Source organism: Lates calcarifer, linkage group LG13, assembly GCF_001640805.2.
Source record: "Lates calcarifer isolate ASB-BC8 linkage group LG13, TLL_Latcal_v3, whole genome shotgun sequence".
Taxonomy (NCBI): Eukaryota; Metazoa; Chordata; class Actinopteri; family Centropomidae; genus Lates; species Lates calcarifer.
This window is the reverse complement of record NC_066845.1, coordinates 17,410,757-17,429,691: the sequence shown is the minus strand read 5'-3', so window position 1 is coordinate 17,429,691 and position 18,935 is coordinate 17,410,757. Positions and strand designations below refer to the sequence as shown.

At 41.4% G+C, this 18,935-nt stretch overlaps 2 protein-coding genes across 3 annotated transcripts; one reads left to right on the top strand and one right to left on the bottom strand.

The window, feature by feature from the left end:
- Positions 1–2,156: 2,156 nt before the first annotated feature.
- Positions 2,157–8,879, top strand: ggt1a (gamma-glutamyltransferase 1a). The gene is made up of 12 exons (XM_018669686.2): positions 2,157–2,512; positions 2,626–2,756; positions 2,836–2,925; positions 3,327–3,519; positions 4,146–4,306; positions 4,485–4,634; positions 5,085–5,221; positions 5,508–5,695; positions 5,848–5,975; positions 6,423–6,535; positions 6,621–6,734; positions 6,859–8,879. Exons 1-12 carry the CDS (start codon positions 2,340–2,342, stop codon positions 7,003–7,005), a joined length of 1,725 nt encoding a protein of 574 aa, XP_018525202.1. The 5' UTR covers positions 2,157–2,339; the 3' UTR covers positions 7,006–8,879.
- A 1,191-nt stretch (positions 8,880–10,070) lies between these two features.
- On the bottom strand, positions 10,071–17,588 carry anapc5 (anaphase promoting complex subunit 5). Of its 2 annotated transcripts, none has more exons than XM_018669689.2 (18): positions 17,398–17,588; positions 17,068–17,288; positions 16,897–16,976; positions 16,516–16,625; positions 16,159–16,402; positions 15,839–15,905; positions 15,646–15,747; positions 15,350–15,540; positions 15,167–15,248; positions 14,940–15,032; positions 13,824–14,005; positions 13,434–13,569; positions 13,182–13,256; positions 12,162–12,283; positions 11,960–12,067; positions 11,480–11,627; positions 11,177–11,339; positions 10,071–11,073 (listed from the first exon to the last, which is right to left on the bottom strand). In XM_018669689.2, exons 2-18 carry the CDS (start codon positions 17,263–17,265, stop codon positions 10,853–10,855), a joined length of 2,322 nt encoding a protein of 773 aa, XP_018525205.1. In that variant the 5' UTR covers positions 17,266–17,288; positions 17,398–17,588; the 3' UTR covers positions 10,071–10,852. The 2 variants fall into 2 exon arrangements, with proteins under 2 accessions (XP_018525205.1, XP_018525204.1); XM_018669688.2 differs by having other exon boundaries at positions 17,068–17,285.
- Between the last annotated feature and the right edge of the window lie 1,347 nt (positions 17,589–18,935).

The following is an 18,935-nucleotide window of genomic DNA, read 5'->3' as shown; positions in this document are numbered from 1 at the left end:
ATTTAAGAGGTAGAGAGGGTCTAATGAAAGATATTACTGAGTTGCATTATGGGAATTGTATGATCTAGGCTTCTGGGAGTTTGACTGACACTGTAAGTGAGAATATCTCGAATCATTATCTTTTAAACATGTCTCTTTCCAACTTTGGAATACCCTACGGACACATGAGAAAAACAGAAAAATATTTTTATGATGCACAAAATTACAGACATTCTACTAAACTTTGCTTTTTTTAAAATAATTACTAGATGATTTTATCTCTTTTCACCCTCTATGGTCGGTTTTCTCATTTTCTTTAATTACAATGATAGTGTTAGCCAGCCAGCAAATTTTCAGCTGAAGTTGGCAAGGTGTTCTAAAACGAATGAAGTTACAGGTTAAGAAGTTTTAACATGGGGCAGTAGGATACTGAAATGACAAAAATGGAACCAAAATAAACATTCAAAAGATAGCACACAAATCATAATGAGTGAGAAGGAGCAGCAAAACACTGATGCAACTGGTGTGCCCCTGTAGTTTAGGGATGAAATCTCGACGGGGACCTTTGTTGCATCTCTCGACTATTAACTAAAAAACATTACTGCATTATGGTCTGATCATAAATTATACACATGTACAACCACCTCTATTTTACACAAGCCTTTTGCACTATACATGCATCTAAATACATCCCTGCTGAGAAAGAAGAAGCTGAATTTGCAACTTATAATTGCAGCACACATGACTCAGTGTCTGTCTATGGATGCCCTATCATTAAAGGACTGTAGTCACATAAAAACACACGACATCACCTCCTTTTCTGTTGTGGCTATTGCTCTTCTGTAAGTGTTTCTGCAGGCTGTGTTTCACCCGTCCCTGAGGAACAACAGCAGTGTGTGATTTGATTTGCAATTGAGTATATGGGCATAGACAAGCCATCCCCTCTACTGTGTGAAAACAATCGTCAGAAAACCTGGAGGCTAGATGTGTATCCCCCCCCCCCAGCAAAGTCAGAATGAAACCTTGAAGCCTGGAGCTGAGGGATAAAAATATGAACAAGCTCCAGCTGATATTTCATAAAACAACCCCCATCCAGTGACAGTGATGTGTGCACAAAAGCTGAGGGAAGGCTTTTGTGATTTGCAACAAACAGATATGTAATTGTCCTCTTCCGCTATAAATCAGCTCTGTCCATTAAATAAACTCCCATCCTTGGGGCGGCTCTGAACCTGTGAGATCCAGAACAGGATAGTAGTGATTAGATTTAGACACAATCATGGCCGCAGCACTAGCAGCAGCCCACAGGCTCCTTTGACAATGCTTTATCAGTGTGGCTCAGCAACAGGAGAGCGCGCTGGATTAGCTGAGGTGCCACAGACGGGTAGTTGCCGTTGAGAAGCTCTTGTCACCAACGCTGCCAGGTTGGGCCTGTGCTGCTGGGATGAAGGCTCAGGCATCTCAATCAGTCTGAGGATGCCTGTAGAATAAGCCAAATAGGCTGTGACACAGCTACTGAGCATGGCAACGCTGCTGGCTGAGCCAATCACACGGAGCCCCCAGTCAGGCCTGAATGCCACCTGCATCTGTAAACAGATCACTCTCACCTTCACTTTGGAGAGCCTGCCAGATTGATATCAGAGTGAAATGGAAGGTTATAGAAGACTAGAAAGACAAACTCAAGAGTTTCACTCCAAAGTGAGGAAAGGCGGCCATCTATCACTTGGAAAAAAGTGCTGTCTGCTTTTACAAAATGATTGATTAAACCACAACTAAATCAGATTTTTGTGCAGAATCCAGTGTGCAGTTTTCAATCAGAATTTCAAACTTTATTGCATCATTGCTAGCATCAGAGCTCAAACAAACAGTAGTTGCAGAAAAAAGCTTTCATTACCTTTGTCCACCCACCATCGTCTTCCTCTGTGTCCCTTTCTGTCTCCATGTTTTGGTTTTTATGCCTGTGATTTGCAAAAACAAATGAAGCATGATTATTATCCAGAAAGCTTTGCTCAGCAACATTACCATGTGACTGGTATGATTGAGTTAAGTAACACTTGAAAACCAAACACAATACATCATATTCCGTCACAACTGAGAGTTAACCAAACGGCCAACCCCCTTCTTCTGTCTTCTCTTTCTCCTATATTTTACACCTCTCTGAGCAAAAACAGCTAAAGGTGAGTGAACTTTCTGCTCTCTCAAAAAGAAAAAATAAAATGTGCTTCCCTCCATACTGTTATTTGTGTAAAGGTTCAGCTACAGCGATGAAAATGACGAGCAATGTCTGGAGGAGACGACACTTGTTTTCTGAGCTGAGGGGTCCTGTCTGACTGTGAGGTGTGTTGATTTTCCCGGGCAGGAAAATGGTTGGGAAGTCCCTGATTGCTGGCCTGGTGGTCCTTCTGGTGGCTGCAGTGAGCCTGTTCCTGGGGGTCTTCATGGGGCTGGGGAAGAAAAACACGCCTCCCCCCTCGGACCACTTCTTCTCAAAGGCTGCTGTGGCTGCTGATGCTGGAAAGTGTTCAGAAGTGGGGAGGTAAGAGGATACTCTGACACTCAAGGCTTTTGTTTTCCAAATGTGATGTACAATGGCAAATCTGTCTGCATGTGTGCTTTCCAGTTTTATTACCTGCATTGTTGTGTTTTCAGGGACATTTTGAAGAAAAATGGTTCAGCCGTGGATGCCTCCATCGCTGCCTTGCTATGTGTCGGCCTTTTGAACGCTCACAGCATGGGCATCGGTGGAGGGCTCTTCTTTGTCATCTATAATGCTTCCACAGGTGGGTGCACATCAGTAACTTGTCAACAAAGTTTGCTAAGCACAAACCATCAATCTGTCCTCATTTCTCTGCTCAACAGGGAAGGTTGAAACCATCGATGCAAGGGAGACCGCGCCCATGAACGCCACTGAAGACATGTTTGGCAACAACACCAAGCTCTCTCGTACAGGTAGAAACTAACTGTGAGCTGTTGGAGAGTTTCCCAGGCGCAGGGGGGAGAGAGATTCAGTCAATGCAGATTTGACTTTATTGAGTTCAGTGATACTGCTGAAGCTACTCTAATGTTGTATCAGAGGCTAGAGAGGGATTTAGAGAGGATAAATATTCTAGTCTCAAATCTATCCCACCAGCTCCTCTTGGATATTCTCTCATACTTAACAATCTTTCTGTATCTTCCCTTGCACCTGCTACTGGTTGCATAAAAATAAAATACTAAATGTGCAGCACACTGTACCTATGGATGTGTCAGGGTCTCTTTGTGTCTCTTAGTATGCTTGTCCTCCATGCAGACAAATGACAGAAAGAAAGAGCTTGTCAAATCCAAGTGCTGTTGCTGTTTCTACCCGACAGGTGGATTGTCTATAGCCATTCCTGGGGAGATCCGTGGATATGAGATGGCACACAAAAGGCATGGCAGGCTGCCATGGAAGGAGCTCTTTGAGCCCAGCATTGCCTTGGCACGCCATGGCTTTCCTATAGGAAAAGCTTTGGCTCACGCCATCTTCAAGAGCAAAGATTCGATTCAAGGGGACGCCAACATGTGGTGAGGATGAAGCAGATAATTGATACTACTTTATGTCTGTACGGTAGATAGCTATAGTCAGGATAGCTTAGCATAAAGACTGGAGAAGGGGGAAAACATTCGGTCATCATAAACCTCTCCCAGCTATAGCTTCCATGGATATACTACAATATATGGACACTGGACTCCCAGATGGTGCCTCATTCATTTGAATGAAAATGACTCAGTCAGTGCATAAGGCAAATAAGGTCTCTTGCTTCCTGGCTTTCTTCTGCTTCTGTGGACTGCACATGCAAATTTGTGTTATGGACCTATATCCATTCAGTCCCGTTGGGCCCGCAAACTCTACGTTGGGCTGATGTCACACACAAAAAAAGCAATTTATGACCACTGTATATATTGTATTGTATTGTATTGTATTGTATTGTATTGTATTGATTAGATTAGATTAGATTAGATTAGATTAGATACTTAGTGATAGTACTTGTGCAGTCTGTGTGTTCAGCACATTCATCTCTGTTTCCCTTAGTGGGATATCAGGGTAGTTGGGTGAGGGTTTTTTTTATATTAGCACTAATTCTCTACAAACTTATACATTTTCCTAATTAAATAGATTTTTCTTTTTCTCTTTTCTTCTCATCCTCCAGTGAGGTGTTTTGTGATTCTCAAAAAAACATCCTGAAGGAAAATGATATTGTTAGATTTCCAAAGCTGGCCGACACATACCAAAGAATAGCAGAAGAGGGTCCTGATGTGTTTTATAATGGGTCAATGGCACAGAGCATCGTGGAGGACATCCAGGCAGCAGGTCTTGCTTTCTTGTTCATTTTTATATTTACAGATACAAAAAAGAATAAATGTTGAATAGGCTCAGAACCAAACTGCCAATTTAAGAACTGAAACTTAGACTTTACAGAAATACAGCGGTCATCTGAACATTATCTATCTTTTTAAATTCAATCTGCTCATTTCTGTGCCCGTTCCAGGTGGCATTATCACCTTAGATGATTTGGTGGAGTACCAGCCTGTGCTGAATGAGAACCCTCTGAAGCTGAACGTTGGGGAATACACCATGCATGTCCCAGACGCCCCCTCCAGTGGCCCTGTGCTGGCACTCATACTCAACATAGTGGATGGTGAGCAGCTTGGCCAAGTACTCGTGCAGCCATGCAGAAGAAAGGATGTCAGGTTTCCCCAGGTCATTCCTGAAATCTTCCTCTGACTGTTTTGGAAACAGAAAACAGAGCTGCTCCTCAGTTCTGCTTGCCAAATTCAATTCACCATCAACATCCCATCTGTTCAGACAGAGAATCTTTAGTCATGCTTTAAATAAAAAGTGGCATCATTAATTTCAAATGAGGGCTAAGATTTAATGTGTTGATATATGTCTGCGGAGGAACACGTTCCCACAGATTCATATCTGTTGGAAGGGCTCATGTTGTTATTTGACTTACAGTTTAATGACCTGCCACTGACTGAAATGGGCTTTTAGCACAATGATGGAGAAGCCTCATTACCTGAGAAGGCCGAGAGAATGTAATTCTTCATTTACTCCAGACATGATTTTTCCTGTGGATATTTTGCAGGGTACAACTTCACAGACACAAGTGTCTCTACGGCAGAGAAAAAGACTCTGACGTACCATCGCATTGTAGAGGCTTTTCGTTTCGCTTATGCCAAGAGGAGCAGACTTGGGGACCCTCGTTATCTCAATATTACCGATGTAAGTCTTAATGTTATTATTATTATTATCATCCTGGCAACCTTTTCTTTGGAGCATTTTAAGCTTCTCTGCTAGCCACTGTGCAGTTCTACAGGGGGCAGTAAGGGCATGATTTGCCTTTCTTAAAGGCAGAATGTGGATTTTTTTTAAACCCTGACTTTAAAAATTCAGGCAATGTTTTCTGTAATGTTAGAAAGGCTAGGACACGTGCTCTGCTATTGTTTACCATTTATGATTTTCTTGACAAACTGTCAGCTCTGCAACTGACTTGTTTTGCTCTCCTCAGCTCATCCAAAACATGACCTCAGACTATTTTGCTGATGGCATAAGAAGTAGAATTACAGATGACACCACCCACCCAGACAGCTACTACGAGCCGGACTATTTTGTCCCAGACAACCACGGGACAGCTCACCTGTCAGTCATAGCGGAGGATGGGAGTGCTGTGGCCGCCACCAGCACAATTAACTTATAGTAAGGAAGTCAAGCTGTATATAGCTGTATATAGCTGAAATATAGCATTCATACGTTTACTAAACCTGCCAGTCAAAGAGAAAACAATTGTGCCTCATATTATCTGTGACTTTGAGGGAATCAGTCATTAAAAAGTTGTTTTATTTCCTTAGCTTTGGTTCCAAAGTCATGTCTCGATCGACTGGAATCATTTTCAATGATGAGATGGACGACTTCAGCTCTCCATACATGACCAACGGGTTTGGAATCCCTCCCTCACCAAACAACTTCATCCAACCAGGTGTGGCTGGACTGAATTCTCACACTTGTATTACTCTAACACCAGCTTAGGTTATGAACTTTGGAGTGTTTCTAAATGATGTCCCTTGTTTCCATAGTCACAAAGAGGATGTTACTTAACCCTTTCTCTAGTGAGCATGATGCAGAGGTGATGCTTCCTACAGCCTCTCACTTGTTTCTGCATTTATCACTGTCAGGAGCTCTAATAGCTTTAGCTCACAACCAGCATCATTCGCCTCCATTTTAAAGCTATAAGCTAATTTCCAACCTCACACTGTGGCTCGCTGCTGCTCTTTGGTTTGTTTACAGCCATTTTAAATATGTGTCAGATTAATGTGGCAGCTTTTAGCTGTTAAAATGCAGCGTTAATGCTCCATTAAACCACAAGGTAAAAAGTAAACATTTATCCATTAAGCAGACGCAGCCACATTCTGTTTATCTGTTGCAGGCAAGAGGCCGCTGTCTTCCATGTGTCCAACTATCATCTTTGACAAAGAAAACAGAGTGAAAATGGTTGTAGGAGCATCTGGGGGCACGAAAATCACCACAGCCACTGCCTTAGTAAGTCTGATTCATTCACATGCATCTCCATCCCACAGACACACACTTAATTATTTGACGTTTCGCATTTTCTGGCTAAAAACAGGTAATCCTGAACTCCTTGTTCTTTAACTACGACCTAAAGAAAGCCGTGACAGAGCCGCGAGTCCACAATCAGCTCAACCCAAATATGACAGTGGTGGAGCAGGGCTTTGAAAAGGTGGGTCACACATGGAGACATGATACAAAACAACATCTGGAATATGTGATATCACTGAACAGCCTTAACCTCATGTACAAGACTCTACATGTTTGTGTTTGTGTGTATGATGATACCATGACAGAGTGTCCTGGAGGGCCTGGCCCAGAAGAACCATGTAACACAGCTGCTGCGGACTCCCGACTCTGTGGTCCAGGCGGTGGTGCGGCAGGGAGAGCGTCTCTGTGCAGAGTCTGACCCCAGGAAAGGAGGCTATCCAGCGGGATACTGAGCAGGGATCTCAGGCCCTCCTCTGCTCCTGTCAGTCTGGACCAACTCCTTAAAGACACTTGGACAGAGCCACAATACACAAAAGGTGTCTGCACTGAAAACTTAAGCAATGTGTAAGCTACGGAGACACAGCCACCAATCGTTCTGTGAGATGAATTTCTTTTACTCAAACATGGGAAATGACTCCATTTCAATACCTCTTTTACTCAAACTCAACTATTCAGCATTACTTTTTACTTTGGCATTATTTTTGTGTTTTGAAGTAAAATAAGAGGTTGCACCTAGTTTGACTCCTGTATCATCACTACTGGATACTGGTCAGGGAGGAGATGTTTTGGAGAAAGCCAAAACTTATTTTATGTATGACACAGTATCCAACACATTAAAAACAAGTAAGTACCAAAAATAACGATAATGTCACAATAAGAAATGTTCTTAGGTTTCACCACTGTGTTTTAGGTAAGAATCTGAGGGGTTGTAGGTTGTCCATGTAGTATTTTCATTTCTTTTATTGTCTAAGGAAAAAACTATTGTCAATAACTGGACAGTTTGTCTGAAAAACGGGGTGTGGGGGGAGCGGGAGGGTGGGGGTTATTTTCATGTCAAGCTGGTGAAAAACCATCAATTATAAACTACACATTGAAGCAGGTACATCATTTAAAAATAAGGACACCTCAGGTTGTTTGCCTGTTTTACCAAAATGTCTACCTACATCTTTCTCCTGATGTAAGTTAATCCTTAAAAGAAGATTATTTAGCTGAAACTGACCGTGTTGTTTTCTACCGTGACTCTATAGTGAAACTTTTACTTTTTGAATTGTAAATGTTTAATATCGAGTAGAGGTTAAGTGAATGTATAGTGTATTCTGAAAAAATACATTTGCAGATATATTTTTCTAAACATGCATTGTTCTTATGCCATGTTCTTATGCCATGCTTGTTATTAAACATTTTGAACAAAGATGTTATATTTTACCATAGAAACTGTGCTGTTTCTGTGCTGGAATGTTAGGCACAAAATCACTATATCTTTTAGTTTTGTGTTTAGTCAGATTTTGTTCCACAGTGTTAATACTGAACCTCGTGTATTGTGGGAAAACAAATTTAATCTAGGGCACATCTGGTATCAGAATGATCCTAAGCTTCAGAGGCAGTACAGTTAATCAGACCTACAATCAAGAATTCTTTTCATTATCCAGTAATCGTTTAGTCTGTAAAACCTACACACAAACATTTTCTCTAGCTCAAGTTGATGTGTTCAAATTGCTTGTTTTGTTTGACTAGCAGCACAAAACCTAAGGAGACTGTACTTTGAGTAGTGTACAGTGGTGATTTACGCTAGGTGCTATCATGGGTATGCTAATATGTTCAGAATGACCTGGTGAAGCATGCTGATGTTTGGCAGGTATGATGTTTACCACCTTTGCCATCTTTGTTTGGCATGTTAACATGCTAACATTTACCAATTAGCAATGCACACTGAGTACAGCTGAGGCTTTCAGGTATTTGGTCACAAACCAAAGTAGTGGACAGGACAAAATTTGGATCTGAAGATGGCAGTAGATGAAAGGTCAAGGCAGCTCCAAAGTCATTAAATTCATTCTGGGGGAAATCTGTGTCAAATTTCATGGGAATCCATCCACTGGCTGGTGACAGATTCACTGCAAATCAAAAGTAGAACTCTGAGGACACTGGAGGAAAAGCCAGGGTAACACCAAAATTGTTAGGATTCATCCTCTGGGGATCACCAACATCTGTGCAAAATTTCTATGCTTTCCACTGAATAGTTGTTGAGATATTTCAGTAAGTGCCAAAGTGATGGACCAAAGAAAACAACATTGTTATAGCCATGGTAACAGTACAATGGCTAAAAACAGGTACAGTGAGTACTTGGCATTTTTGCTTGATTAATGACTTAAAAGATATAAGAGGTATAAGATTTGCTGTCAGTTTTGTTGATGAACTAATCTATTAATCAACTCTTCATTGCAGCACTAGCATATACATGGTGAACACAATTTTTTTTAGGACTTAGTGGGTTCAATTGTGGTCAGAAGAGATAAACAAAACCTGTGGAGGACTCAGGACCCCTGAAGAGTCTGACCCCTTTTTAGTTTCACTGTTCAGTGAATTTCAATCAGTATTCAGTAAATATCTCCACTCATGTGTGCTCTTTGAGCAAATGAAAAACCAAGTACCAGTAACAATGAGAATGCTTTGCTGCCTTTGGGTGAAAACCTCAATCTCAAAAAAATGTCAGTATTTTGTCATTCATAACTTTCCTGAGCTTCAAAAAAATCTTTTTAGTTGCTTTTTTCAATCTCATCTATGATGGCAGAATGCTCTCAACTCAGGGAAATTGCTCTGCTGCATTAAAAGCACTTTGTAACCAGCAGTGTCAAATACAAATAGGAAGCTTTTGGCTGTAAATGGTTCTGCCAGACTTGATGGATAATGAATAGTGGTTTAAATCCCACAGCAGCACATCATACCTGGAACTGACTGTATGGGTAAAAGCATAAACTGAAGACTCAGCTGTGTACTATGTAAAAACACACTCATTCCTGTATCCGGAAAAATGTTAGTTTATCCTAAACCGACCCTCTGACCTAGCTCACATACTCTACCCGCTGTTTGTTGTAATCAAGCCAAACAGGTGCAAAGTGGCTCCAATGCCTGAAGCCACATCACAACAAACATCAGTCAAAAAACCTGTGAGAGCAGGGTGTATCACTTGACTATGTGTGATATTTACATAGGAAAGAGGCCAGCTTTTATAATGCATCTCTGTAATCTACCAGTTTATGAAAAAAAAAACCAAACATGGCAGTTGAACCCATTCAGCAGAAAGTTTCAGGGAGCCGGTGCCAATGGTAAATGAGACAGAAATTTCCTGTCAACAGATCCTGAGGGCTCGAATCGCACATCCTGCCTTTGAGATATTACTGCACGGGCACAAACAAAAGTAATTACAACCTGAAATATCAAGATAAGTAGATAACAAGTAACTTTAAACAGTACTGAAACGGTAACTGACCTGTGCTACACAGATATTCTGGCTGCCAGATCAACTGAAAACTAAATAAAACAAGTCTTGTTTATTCTCTTGAAAGAAGTGCTTTGAGTAATGGATTACAGGCCTGTCAGAAGAAATGCAATGTTATGAGCCAAAATGGTTCTCACAAATCGTGTCCGACATAAGTGGAATACAGATACAGTATCTGCTGTTATGTCATCGCAGGTCTATTACGTTATAAATGTGATCACGATTTCTTCCTCTGGATTCCAGCTTCATCAGTATTCCTCTGGTGAAATATGAATCATCCAGGCCACTGAAACACATTCATCTTGTAGCTAACTGTGATATTACCCTCATTCATCATAAAGCGGTGGGTAAATCAGCACGGCCGTGACAGCTCCTGATAAACTTTTGACATTTCTACCACACCGTCGCTGGGCATGTATGTCTGTCAGACAAACCTGGACTGCTGCTACAGTGGAAGCTATTAAAACACTGTATATTTATTAACAGACCATTATTCATTATCTGTAACAGAACCTAGGGTAAAGAGACAATGGAGCCATTCTTGATCTGCTGGAAACCCAGCCTTATTTATGACTGCTGACATTGTCCTGTTTAATTATCCTGGCAATGCGTGCGAAGAGTTCCACAATTACCTCCAGTTCAAAGTATGTATTAACAAAATGCTTCAGGGCTGAAAGAGAGCAGGGCAGAGTTTCACCACCCTCTAGTGGTGAGCTGAAGTGACTCAACTCAGCAGCTGGAGGTGTTGTGTCCTTTTCAGCAGAGAAAAGAAAATCGACAGTGTGCTGTTGAAAAAGGAGCACTTAGAGTCGCATAGAAACTGGTGGTGCTGGTGTCTGCAGGTCCTGGTCCAGCAGCCGGAAGAGCATGGCACTTTTGTTGCACTGTGAGATTTGTCCCAGAGAACGGTAGAGCTGAGCCTGCAGGTAATGGACATCCCGGAGCCGCTCCTTACAGTCCAGCTTAGAAAAATAGGCTGTGGCCTCGTTTAGCGTGTCAACAGCTAAAACCGCCAAACGCAAATCTGCAGGCAGACAACAAGCAGCAGTGTGTAAATGTAAATGAACAAACCACATGATGCAGTGAGATAGGGATCAGTGTTCGACAGGGGGGCCTGAAGCTGTTACCTGCTTGCCCTTGTCCGTTTGGACTGAAACCAGCCACTGCCATCTGACAGCGGGCTGTCAACAGCAGGGCTCGGCCTTTGTCTATGACTGCTCCGTGGGCCAGAACAGGCTCAATGGCTTCATGCAGGACACTCAGAGCCTGCTCAGGAACTCCCAGCATCAGCTGCAGAGAGGAGAGACAATAAGGACAATAAATAAACCATGTGCGCACGTCTGTCCTGCTTCTGTTTAGCATTTACATCAGTCTGCAAATAAAGGCTCCAATAGTGTTTGAGTGAAGTCTGCTTCTCTGTGTTGGCTGACCTGAGTAAAGGCCAGGTGAAGGATGGTCTCTGAGGCCAGGGACTGTAGGTGGTGCTGTCTGGCCAAAGCCAAGGCCTGCAGGAGGAGAGGAAGAGCTGTGGAGAAGCCAGACGACTCCCAGTGGAGCTCAGCAGTGGAGAGCATCATTCTGTATGAGACATAAACAGGCAGTGATGTAGAGTAGACCAGAATAAAAATGTGACATAGTCTGATCCCTGAAGAAGCATTTTTGGAAAGGCACTTATTTTTATTTCTGTCTTTTTATACCACTACACTTAGTGCTTCTTAAGATGATACATAATGTGAGTATTATACATTAAATATTCATGGCAGTCCTAAAAAAGGTGAGTCAATTCAGTTCCACAAAGAAGAAACTAGGGTAGACTAAGTTTAGTCTCCTCTATGCTCCAGGAAACAGGTAACCATGGTATCAGAAAATTAAATAAATTAATCAAAAATTAAACACAAGTGGCTGTCTACCTGATGACCATCTCTGTACATTTGGTCTTCTCACAGTGAACCTGTAGCCGCTGTAAGACGCTGTATGCCTCAGTGCTGCGGTTGAGAGCCTTCAGAACTTGAGCTTTCCTGTCAGCAAACACACTGTTAATGCTAAAGCACGAATTACAACATGTATCAGACAGCCATTGTTGGGATTAGAAGTGAAGTGCCTTGGCATTACCTGTAGAGACCCTCTGTTTTGTTTAAGGCAGAAATAGCTGTGACTAGTGGCTCTGCTAAGTGGTATTTTCCTTCGTTCATATGCCTCTCAAACTGGATTTTAAGATCACACAGCATCCAGAGCTGAATTGGAGATTAAAATAAACAAAAAACAAACACAAATTATTACTTTTCCTCTCATGAACTATGCTACATCATATTGTGCATCACAGAATAAAGTAATTGAGTCTTCTACTCTGTGCTACAAAACCAAAATGCAGCTAATACATTTTTTGATTTGATCAAAAGATGAGACTCTGACTCTGGGACATGTGTTTTACCATAAAGAAACACACACAAACAAACAATGCTACAGAAATCTATGACTCCCTATAAAACAGCATGAAAAAATTGCGGCAATAACAAAATGGAGTTAAAGACTAAGCTAACCTGCAGTAATTGCTCTGCCACAGAGGGGGACCAACTGTTAGCTAAGGTCTACTACTACTGTTAGGTAAGCCAAGTGATAGCTAGCTGGTGTACTAGCCAAAACTAGACCTAGCTAAAGCTACAACTAAATGTATTAGAGTATTTTCATAGCCATTATCTGTATTCAAAAATTATCTATTGTGATAAGCTGATATGTTGGGAATTTAGTTTGTTATTCAACTTAACTAAATGAGGCAGGAGCCAAATCCACTCAGGATGATGAAAAAACGTCTAACAAAACTCCTGCCAACAATGTTAGCTTAGCAGAGTAGTGACAACTGCCATCTCAGTTTTTACCTCAAGCTTTAGACTCAAAGAATTCATACAACTTAGTGTGGTTTAGTGATCTTTAAATGACATTTTGGTAGATACTGCGTTGTCTTCTTGTTTTGTTTTGTTATTATTATAAGTGTTTTATGTGCATTTTTTAAAGGAAATATATTGAGTTCTACAGCATTGACTTTGGGGGTAAAAAAAAAGCCTGAATACTTTAACTCTGTTTTTCATTTTATTTTGTAGGGAAACACTGAATAATACAGTTTAGAGAGCGCACCTTGGCATTCTGTGAATGAGGAGGAAATTGTTCTTTCAGATGTTGAAGAATCTCTGAAACTGCAAAGTACAGGCCCTGTGACATTAACAAAAGGTACATGAGACAAAGAGTTAAGTGCTGAACTCCCCCCAGGAGCTGGAAAACAGACCTGATCAATGTTTATAACCTTCCCACAACACTGGGCCAACTCACTAATGGATATGCAACAGCGGGGCAGAAAGTAGACCGACAAGATCAAATCAAATGTGTTACCTGCTCAGCGTGTAGCTCGGCCAGGTGGCAGAGAGCCACGGCAAAGGCCTCTGTGTTGTTCTGCTGGACCCCGAAGTTGACCGGCTCCAGACTGCTCATGTTGAGAAGCAGCTGGGCCTGCTGCAGAGCCATGGTGCTGCACCAGACACAGGAGGCCACATTAATGAGAGAAAAATCTTGGTCATCTATTGCTTCTGTATTTATGCTCTTGCAAAATCTGACAGAAAATGTTAGCCTATGCAGGAAAACATTAGATGTTTCAGTCGTGTTTCACAGAGGTGATTTAATGTGAGTCTGGAGAAGGCAGTGTGCTGGCGTGCAGTCTACTGTCAGTATCAGTGAGCAGAACTGACAACTGTGTGGTGGGGTGGCAAGGTGAGGAGCACTGACCTCTTGCCGTACATCCTCCATATGGATGTGGTCTGAGCCAGGCTGATCTCGATCAGCTCCGACAGACTGTGCTTCCAGTGCAGGATGTCTGTGTCCTTCAGTGCGTTGATCAGTTTGTGTGCTGTCTTACCCTGTGTTGCCCCCTGCTGGACCAAAGACTGAATGCCCAGAGATGCCAGGTACTGGAACGGAGAGGATTACCAGTCAGCGTGGTGGATTAACACATGTCAAGGATCAAATATGCAAATGTTTAGCAGGTTTGGCCAAGCAATGTGATTGATAAATGATGCATTTTCTGTTGTGTTTCCATTAATGTTTTGATTCGGACCCTTGTTTATTATGACATCACTATGATGTTATTGTAGCAACTGGGTCAGTTAATACCCACCAAGTAACAGCTGTATATACTGTATCATTACATAATGAACATCTCTCTGTTATAGTATTTAATGATTTCTTTGATTCCTCACCAAAGTTTCAATGTGCAAAACTCCCAACGCAAAGAGCCAAACTGACTTGAGAAATTGTGCAAAACGGTACCTTACATGCTCAGTCCCCAGGATAAGGATACCTAATCACAAGATCAAATGCTGATTATTAAGTGCACAGATCTCTGAAGCAATGCGAGATGTGCTTGCGAGTATTTCTCCTTATTTTAACACAACTGCTAATTTCTTCACCACCACTGAACATATGGCAGTAGTGTATGATTATCATCAAGATGTAGCAAGTACTGACTGTTTATGTATTTTACATAAAGGTTTACTTATGTAAAATAATTAAATACCTATAGCCTCAGTGGACTGAATTATTTAAGCTTTGTTGTCTGGAACAAATACAAACTTTGTGATCAATACCAAACAGACACAGTAAACTGATAAAGTGAACTACAGTCACAATCATTGTTTTCCCTTGTATGGATGTAGAATTTGGATAGATGCTAATATTCTACCTAATTTCATATGACTGTTTTCATGCACTATGAAGAAATTTATGGTGTAGCGTTTTGCAAATTGAAACTGTTTTGAAAATTCAGCAAAAGCAATTCAAAACTAATGAAAAGCCACAGCCACTTTAAATATGGAATCCTTATTCAAGAGCTAATACAAAACCTACTGGCAAGCAGAAATGGGCAGCCATTTTCACTGAATCCTCAGTTAACACAGTGCTGTCAGATCCCTTCATCTGTTCCAGTGTGTAGAGCCAACTCTGATACAGGACAAAAAGACACAGGGAGAAATAAACTGAGGCACACACATTAAATTCAGACAAAATGAGACATCATTTCATGGTACAACAGACACAGAAAATATAAAAAATAACCATAGAAAAAAGTATTTTACCAGACAGTGCTGCAAGCACACATGGTCATTGGACTCCTGGGCAATGCGAATAGCCTCCTGTAGAGCCAGATCAGCCTGCTGACTGAAGGGAAAGAAGAGGGAAACATCTGTGTATAAAATGCATTTTTTCTTTGTTTGGGGACTTGCCCATCTACCCAGAACTCCACCAGCACTTGTACTTACTAATGACCAAAGCGACAGTGCAAGCTCGCCAAGTTAAGAGCAGCATAGCGGAGACTTCGACCATAGCCCTCATCGCCGTTGCTCTTTCCCTCATTTCCAGACAAGATGAGGCGGTCAAAATAATGTAAGAGACTGTGGGCGGAGAGGAAGATGTCCTGGACTCTCATGCTGTTCAAGTAGTTCAGGTAATGCTGAGGAGAGAAAAAAAAAAAGACCACAGAGCTGATGAAGGCGATATCCCCCTCCCATCTTGGACTCATAAAAATGGTGGTGAGAGTTACGATAATGGGCCTCACCGCCTCAGCAAAATCTGGGTTAAACTTCAACATGTTGTTGAGCTCCTCCTGCAGCGCAGCGGGCTTTAGAGCTTTGTTCTCATCATTCTTCAGAAGATATGCCTGGTGAAAGATTTTTTTTTACCTACATCATCAGACCTGCTGGTTTGAACAATACATTTCAGTTCACTTCAGCCTTGATTTAAAAACTCACCTGTCTTGCAAGAAAGTACTCTGCTTGTTTTTGTGACAGGGGACCTCTGCTTGGAGTATTGTCATTTCTAGAGCCAAAATAACACACAATTCTATAATGTAAAAATCATCCCAATCACTGTAACATCAAAACAAGAGGGTTTCCAATTACCATGCTGTGTCATGCTACATTCCATGAAATGAGTGACTAAAGATTTACATTTTTTTGCACATTCAGTTAAAAAACTTGAACAGTGTAGCAGGTGCAGCAAATTAAAAAATGTCACACAGTCAAACCAAGGAGGACACTTGACATAATTATCCAAGAACAGCATCACTAACCGAAGCTCTGACTCATGCAGTGGGGTGTCCAACTCCTCTTTGTCTATTCTGTCTCCTACAGTATCCTCAATACTGGTGAGGTCCATTTCAGAGTCGTCTGCAACCAGCGCCGCCAAACCCACCTGCCCGTCAGTAGGCTTGGCGTAGTGACTGTGGTAGTAGTGCTGCAGAGACTTGTAGAGTTTGTAGACCTGACTGAAGGACAGTTTGTTGTAGGCCAGGAGCATGTGTCTCATAAAAAGACCTAATAAAAAGGTAAGTCATAGTTTAATACAAGCCTTTTCAATGAGAACAGTACAGTCATTTCAGAACTTCCGATCAGACTTTGAGATTAACTCTCAAATCAGTACCACTCACCCACAACGCTGGTTTTATAAGCCTCAGAATCAAAAGCAGTGAATGGAGTGGGAAGAGTGGAAAAGAAATACTCCATGTCTTTCAGCTCTCCATCTGCCATTTCATGCAGCCTTTGGAGGAAAACAACAGCTTCAGCAACCAGATATGTCAATAATGTTATTGTGATGTTATATTATCTAGGTTTTAGGTTATTATTTCAGTATATATTGTCTCTCTCTTGCCAAAGGCTATATTACCTTAAAAAGGTACAATTTCCTGAACCAGTGGAGCCCATGAAAGCACCAGGAGTCTGAGGCTAATATTGATTGCTATCCTAACTACAAGGCTACATGACACTGAACAGTTAGATCCAGTCAATGTGTATCAAGCTGATGCACATACCTGAGTTTGACAGCATATGCAGTCTGAGGGCAGCACTCTTCCACTGTTTGCAGGAACTGGCCAAGAGTCAGGTCTGGACCCTGATAAATCCCACATAAAACAATAGACACGACCATGAGACACCTGCGTCAATACAGGGGAGCGCAAGACAACAACATCAAACCAACCAACCTGCTGCAGTGGCAGAATCAGCTTGTTAAGTCGTCTTCTTTCTGGCAGTGTGATCTTGGATGCGGTCATCTCATACAGCAGCGCCAGGACGGAGATTTTATACGGAGTCACCCAGTCTTTGATGCCAAACACATTAGCATGGACCACTCCGTTCGTCATCATTGGGTTGAAATACAAACTTTCATGCACACTCGCCATCTTCAAATGGTTTACTTAGGCTACTGTAAAGAAAGACAGCAGTTTTAAGGTACACTGGGTCAACTTTTAGCGGAAAGGAAAGTTAACAGACAGCCAGCAGTCAAACAGGCTGCGGCGAGCTAGCTAACATACCTAGTTCAATGAACAGTAACTAAGTCCCGGGAAGAAGCCAACAACAAGTCAGCGTTTAGTCTCAGCTTTGCAGATGAAGCATCTTACTGACAGCGAACAATTACTTCAATCTTGTTAGGTAATTTGGTTTATTTAAAACATGTTGACAAAAATGGCCTTTTTCCTTTCAAACCACCCTCCTTCTGTCCCCTTAAAAATACGTCATAAAGAGGAAGTGCTTTTTTTTGGGTCCAATTGAACTTTAATTTGTACATTTCAGGCATTGATTTTTGTAGTTCTGTGATTTCTAGCAAGGCTGGGACAACAGTATCGAAAGCTGGAATATTGGATTAATCGTAATAACTATGTCGAAGCGATGATTTCCTGACCAATGTTGTGCGACACAGTCTGTCTGGAGTAATCCGACTTGAGCACGGTATTCCTGAGGTCCTTTATTTTGAAGGTCTTCGTCGGAAGTGCTGTTATGTCTGCCTTGACAATGAAAGTCCTGCGCAGAAGTGAAGTTGATGGCATGAGTGTGCTTATACAGTTTAAGTGTTTTTTGCCCTCTAGTGGCCACAATGCGTAACTGTATCTCTATTTTCCAAATTAAATTTGAAAGAGCTCACCATGACAACCACAGGTGTAGTTACACATTGTAACCACCAGATGACAGCGAACACCTGTCAACTGATAACTCTACTAAACGTCAAGGTGGGTACAACTTCGAATAAATACTAAGAGCAGAACTTATAATAAATCAAATAATGCAATATTGTAATAATTTTCAAGATTTAACAAATTCAGCTAAAAGTAGGATGTGACTGAACATGAATAATTCTAAGATAATAAAGAGTTTTTAGTTTGGGGCTCTAATACACTAAAACAGCAGGGATCTACCTCAAATGAATCCTTTTCTTTCACATTTCAGCAGGTGAATACATGTTGTTAATGACTGCATTCCCTCAGATTTAAGGGGTATTTGCCATTCTATATTTTGAGTACCTACTAAGTATTTCATTTAAGACTGTAAATGAACACTCCAATGACACAGATGTGCTGTGTCATTGTGTTCCAGTTCCCCAAATAGCATCTTAATAACTCTCTCCCTGTGACTGCTGTCAACACATTCAACCAAGTTATTTTAATGTTGTAAATTACATCCAAGTTTCCAATTTTAATAAGTTGTAAATAGCATCATGTTAAGATATTACATGTTATTGATTGAGTTGTGTCCAGTTTTTGCCAGGTATAATTTTATTATTTCAGGGTATAGCATATATCAAAGTAACCAAAAACTTAACAGAGGTTTATGAAAGCCCAAAATCCCCGAATCTGAAATGCATCACATTAACATGTTCTCATCATACGACGGATGTTGTTTCATTTGGCAGATGGCTGACAGTCCTGGGAGCACTGGAGCAGGCTGTCGGCCCCAGAGCCGTGCTGGAGAGAGCCCTCTCTGTTTCTACACACATCCTTCAGCAATATGTTACCCGGTGGCTGTGCACATAGTTCAGCTGGTCCCAAATCAGCTTTTAGTTGACAAAGTGGACCCA